The sequence below is a fragment of the Rhincodon typus genome, chromosome 13 (genome assembly GCF_021869965.1).
Source record: "Rhincodon typus isolate 14 chromosome 13, sRhiTyp1.1, whole genome shotgun sequence".
Lineage (NCBI taxonomy): Eukaryota > Metazoa > Chordata > Chondrichthyes > Orectolobiformes > Rhincodontidae > Rhincodon > Rhincodon typus.
In genome coordinates, this window is record NC_063344.1 from 54,326,513 (window position 1) to 54,332,512 (window position 6,000).

The 6,000-nt window shown below is 42.0% G+C and overlaps 1 protein-coding gene across 1 annotated transcript in view; it reads left to right on the forward strand.

Moving 5' to 3' along the window:
- The window catches only part of per2 (period circadian clock 2), a 79,458-nt gene that overhangs the window by 52,205 nt on the left and 21,253 nt on the right, over window positions 1–6,000 (forward strand). The window contains exons 17-18 of the mRNA XM_048604121.1: window positions 5,083–5,189; window positions 5,892–5,999. Coding sequence (XP_048460078.1) covers window positions 5,083–5,189; window positions 5,892–5,999 — 215 coding nt within the window. The remainder of the gene's footprint in view (window positions 1–5,082; window positions 5,190–5,891; window position 6,000) is intronic.

The following is a 6,000-nucleotide window of genomic DNA, read 5'->3' on the forward strand; positions in this document are numbered from 1 at the left end:
CCTATTTACCCTATCCATGCCACTCATGATTTTATAAACCTCTATAAAGTCACACCTCAACCCCTGATGCTGCAGGGAAAATAGCCCCAACCTATTCAGCGTCTCCCTATGGCTCAAACCCTTGAACCCTGGCAACATCCTTGTAAATCTTTCTGAATCCTTTCTAGTTTCACAATATTCTTCCTATAGAAGGGAGACCAGAATTGCATGCTGTATTCCAATAGTGGCCTAACCAATGTCCTGTACAGCCGCAACATGACCTCCCAACTCCTTTACTCAGTGCACTGACCAATAAAGGCAAGCAGGCCAAACACCATCTTCACTATCCTATCTACCTGCGACTTCACTTTCAAGGAACTATGAACCCGCACTCTTTTTATTCAGCAAAACTCCCCAGGACCTTACCATTAAGTGTATAAGTCCTGCCCTGATTTGTATTTACAAAATGCAGCACCTCACATGTATCTGAATTAAACTTCACCTGTCGCTCCTTGACACATCTGCCCATCTGATCAAGATCTCGTTGTACTCTGAGATAAACTTTTTTCTGTTGTCCATTACACCTTCAATTTTAGTGTCATCTGCAAAGTTACTAACCATACCTGCTATGTTCTCATGCAAATCATTTCTATAAATGACAAAAAGCAGTGGACGCAGCACCAATTCTTGTGGCACACCGCTAGTTACAGGCCTCTAGCCTGAAAAGCAACCCTCCACCACCAGCGCTGACTTCTCCCTTTTGAGCCAGCTCTGTAGCCAAGTAGCTAGTTCTCCCTGTATTCCATGTAATCTAACTTTGTTTACCAGTCTACCATGAGGAACCTTTTTGAATGCCTTACTGAAGTCCATATAGATCACGTCCATTGCTCTGACCTCATCAGTCCGCCTCGTTACTTCTTCAAAAAACTCAATCAAGTTAGTGAGAAACTATTTCCCATGCATAAAGCCACTATCCCGAATCGGTCCTTGCCTTTCCAGATACATAATAATCCTGTCCCTCAGGATTCCCTGCAACAACGTGCCCACCACCAATGTCGTGCTCACTGGTCTGTAGCTCCCTGGCTTTTCCTTACCGTGTTCGGTAGAGTCTGGAAATCACTCACGAGGACACCGAAGTTGAAACCTTGCTGCCTTGAATCCAGTCAGCTCTTTATGAATGGAGTGTAATTTTCTGAGGCCCAGAAAATTATACTGATCATGTATCCACTGATTCAGTAATGTCACCGATCTGGCTTCAAATTCCACTTAACTGGCAAGTCATTCTTCTTCCAACATTGAACATTAAAAATCAAGCCATCAAGCAATCATGACAATATATTATTCTCACAAATAGACTTCTAAGCAAATCTATTCGGATGATAATTTAAATGTCTCACCTGAGCTTGCCATTTGAGCTTCACTTTTCATACCTGACACTGGAAGACAATGCTTTGGAACTCCCACATTTGCACATTGACCAAGGGTGGCTTTTTGGGGAAGGAGTTATCAGATATCACAGTGGATTTATACTTAAATGGGTTTGTGAACGCTTTGATTCTTGACTTGTATCTGGATGAGGTTACATACTTCAGATCTCCTTTACTGGGGTTTGATACTGGCGTCTTCTGGAATCCTCAGTGGCATACTTTGTCAGGGCATAAAATGACACTCCATTGTGATTGACGTGAGGGCTCAGAAGCACCAGTATTGAAATGGTGTTACCTTTCTGACGTTGCCTGCAGATTATCAACTCATGCATCTGTTGTATACATTGCTATGACTGGAGTCCATGTGGCTCGTTTCACAGGTGTAAACAGCACAGAAGGACAGAACAATTACAAATTTGTAACAAAAATACAAACATCTAATGGCTTCTGCTTTGAGAGCACCTGTCACCAACCTGCAGAGTTTGTCAAGAGAAATGGTTTCCACTCCATTAATGTTCAATTTTATCTGTGATCATCAATTCCAGATTTTGGATGTCTGTACCAGGTATTCTGGGAGTTGCCATGATGTATACCTCTGGTTGAACTCTAAGTTTCCAAGGTCCTCAGGCCATTTGTGCTATGAGATAAAGGCTAAACGTCCAAATATGGCTGCTGACGCATTTATGAAACCCTGCAACTGATACGGAATGAGAACATAATGTTACCCACACCTCCGCCAGAACCGTTTGAGACCAGGCCATCCTCAAGATTAAGATTCCTTACCTGGACTGCTCTGGCAGGACCTTGCAGTAATGCCCAGAAAGGTCCTGCATCATTGTAGCATACTGTTCCCTTCATGACTGGGGACTTAAAAAAAAAAAGGAGGGGACGCCCTGATGCAGTCAAAATGGGGGACCAACAGCAACCTTCAGATGTTCAGCCTCATGATGAGCAGCAGATTGAAAGCAACCCTGACACACTGCTTCTTGTCCCTTCTATCATTGGTTAGCCTTCAATGTTTCAGAATTTGCAGACACAACTAAGTTGCCCTAAAATGCTTGAGTGTCCTGTAGGACAGCAGTGACCATGAAAGAGGCAGCAGTTTGTGCAGTTTTTTTTCCCAGCAGATAGTGCAGTGAGGGAGCGCAGATGTGTGATCGGTCCATTGTACATCTGCCACCCTTGAATGACAGTGCACTCCTATGATAGCTCCAGAGATATTGGCCTTATTCCAATTTAGAACTTTAACATTTTGATCAGTTCTGTCCTTTCCTATGACTATTTTGAAAATTAGTAGAATTATGATCACTTGCACCAGAGTGCTCCCCAACTGACAGCAATGTCACAGTTCAAGAATCATTGAAGTCTAATGGTATCTTCACTCAAAGACAAATCCTTAAGATTTCTGAAGAGGCTTTGTCTTCTTTTCCTTGCCATTGTGCAGACCCAGCATCCACAACTAGAGTGGAAGGGGCAGGCTTCAGCATCCGAGGCAGGGAGTAGTGGACTGGGCAACTCCTAGAGCATCCTGAGAGGAAGCTTCTTGGGGGTGCTGTATATGATTCCCTTCCAAGGAGTGCCTACTGACACCATACTGTCTCGCTGAGAGAAAGGGGCACCTTGAAGTTTGAGTTTAAGGTCCCTCATCCCTCTGTAGCCTTGTCATTGATGCTAAGCATCTCTCTCTGCAGTAATGGAGAGTAGGTCTGTGCGCTTATCTGGCAAATGTGACCCAAGGGATCTGGGTCTCCATAGAGGTGGGCAGCCAGACGCATGCAATTTGGAGCCAGCATAGAACTGAAAGTTGGTAGTCTCCTTTGATCCAGTTTACTCAACTGCCACTGTTCCTGTGCCTGTCTGTGCATTTTGACAAAGCAGTTACTGGCCGAGTCCACGGTATCATCTTCTCCCTAGAGCTGAGCAGTTGCTTGAACTCCAGCAGTCCTCTGAGTGTAGAGGTATGGGGTGTTTCTTTCTTAACAAGCAGTGAAGATGGATCAGTGATTTGCTCACTAGACTATGTTGCTCACTCCTATGTCTAATCCAGACAGAGATTGTTAATGAGGTGGAAGTCCCTGAGCTGATGGAGGATACAGGTAAAAGTCTTGCTTTTGCATATTCTGAAGATTGAAAGCCTACCATCTCTGAGGCGGAGGTGAAGGTAGGGCTGAGATTTCTGGGTCAGAGGTTCACTGGCTACCATTTGTACCTACATAAGAGAAAAAAAGGAAAATAGTTGTGTAACGGGGTAATAAGCTTATTCAGTTTAAGAATGAGTGAGCTTTGGAGTTAACAGGAAGGTAGCACAGCACAGCTTACTTAAGCTTACTTGAGGTCTCCATGCCTCCACATAAGCAGTTGTGCTCTTCTGCCAAATCCAACATCTTCTGGTAAGCTGAGGAGTCTTATGTCCCCAATACCAGTATCTCCATCTAAGCTGCCTGACTCCAGGGATGTGGCTTCCTTACCAGTTATTAGGAAAAAGCATTGCTCTCATTTCCAAACCGAATCAAACAGCATCTCGATGTTTCTGGTCTGACTCCCTTTCCTTGGCCATTTCCTTCAGTATAGCAGGACAAGACTACTGTGTGAAGTGCAGTTCTTGCCTTGCAGCATCTGAAGTGCTGGGGAGACTGGTGTTTAAATATTGGTGCCAGTGGTATGGATGTTGCAAAGTCCTGGCAGCAGTGAGCACTTCCCTCTCCATCTGCATGATTCCATGAGACAGGTGCCAAAGAGACTGGTTGCACAATTCATGAGATGAACAGCTGAAGATTGTGTGAGGAAAGTTGCAATGTGCTGTGGGGTAAAGCAGTTGCCATGAATCTCACTTGAAATAAAAACACCTTGCCAAAAATGCTTTCTTTCCCAACAGTAATCATATCGTTAACGGTATTTTTTTTTAATCATAAGAGAATACAAAGTAAAACTAAGGATAATTTGTATAAGATACTTACTAGCACTTTCAGTATCCTTATTCTCCAGTTGACTATTGGATGTATTACGTTCAGTACCCCATTTTCTCCTGGCAAGGTTCCACCAAGGAAGATGCAAGATGAATGAACAGTTGTTTGGATTTGTTGGCGTTGGCTAACAAATAAATTGCCAGCAAGGAAACTGGAAAATTTCTGTGTTCTTTGGGCTTCCATTTAACATTAACATAAAAGTGAAACACTGCAGGTGCGGGAAATAAGAACCCACAATGCTGGAAGTACTTTATAGGTCAGGCACTATCTGTTGGTGTCTTTTTCTCAGATGCTATCTGACCTGCTGAATATTTCCAGCATTGTGTAATTTTATTTCTTTTAATGTGTTCTCTGTAAGGCATCATCTCTGACAATGCAGCATTCCTCAGAGCTAAGGGTAGATTACGTTCAAGAGTTGGAATCGTACTTGTATCTATAACTTTCTGGTTTGGGCAAGAATACTATCACTGAGACAACTGACATTTTGTATCTTGTAAGACTTTCTTGAAAACCTTTTAAAATATAGTTGTTCCTTCATCAATCAAGCAGTTCTATGAAATCTCAGACTTATTGTCATACTTTTTTTGTGGCTAGTTATATCGTATTGACAGACTGTGTTTTAAAGATGGGAGCGTGGAGTCCAATATAAATTAAAATGATCCTTGTTACTTCCTGTGTCATAGTTCATTTCTGCCTCTGGTATTTTGCAGATATTTGGACAGCTACAATATTCCAAGCACTGTGAAAAGGAAATGTGAATCTTCATCGGCATCTGATGATGATAAAGAAAAAAATCATAACATACAGGTTTCTAAAGGTATTTCATGCTATGTTGACTTTGACTAAAGGGACTTTGAAATACTTTGCTGAAAATAACCCAACAACATGCAGAATTTGTAGAACAAGTTAAGGTTTCTGACTTAACAGTAAATAAATTGTTTAATAAGCAAGAATGATTGTACCATGAAGTCTCTGTATGCATCATTACTCTAGATGCCCAACATTTTCTTTTGTTTTCTGTATAACGAATCCAAACATTCATCATTCCTTTGACAGAAGTAAAATAGAGTTTATTCCACAATGATAATCTGTCACAAGCAAAATATGTTGAATACATGACCTACAGAAGTAGTTTCCTTGAGTTACTAGCTACTGGAAACAAAAATGCAAAATATGCATTCTTATTTCACTAATGTCCTTTAGGGTCCAAAACTGCTATCCTTGCCTGGTCTGGCCTACATGTGACTCCAGGCCCACAGCCATGTGGTTGACTCTTAACTGCCCTCTGGGCGATTTAGGGATGGGCAATAAATGCTGCCTCACCAGCGAAGACCTCACTCTGTTACTGAGTAATTTAAAAAAGTTTAAGATTATAAATGGGAAGATGCACATTTAGAAACTTAAGCTGTTGAATTCTTCACCATGGTTTTGTCCTGTAATGTAGATGACAATCAAATAGGAATAAATAGAAGTATAATGATGAACATGTACATAATGAATTCTCCTGTTAATTTGGCAGAGGTGGCACCATTACCACATCAGTCTGTTCGAGTTCCTTTTAAAGTTGCAAAGGAGGTGTCCACTGGAGCAGTTGTCGGCACTCCCTTAACGCCACTCTCCTTACCAAG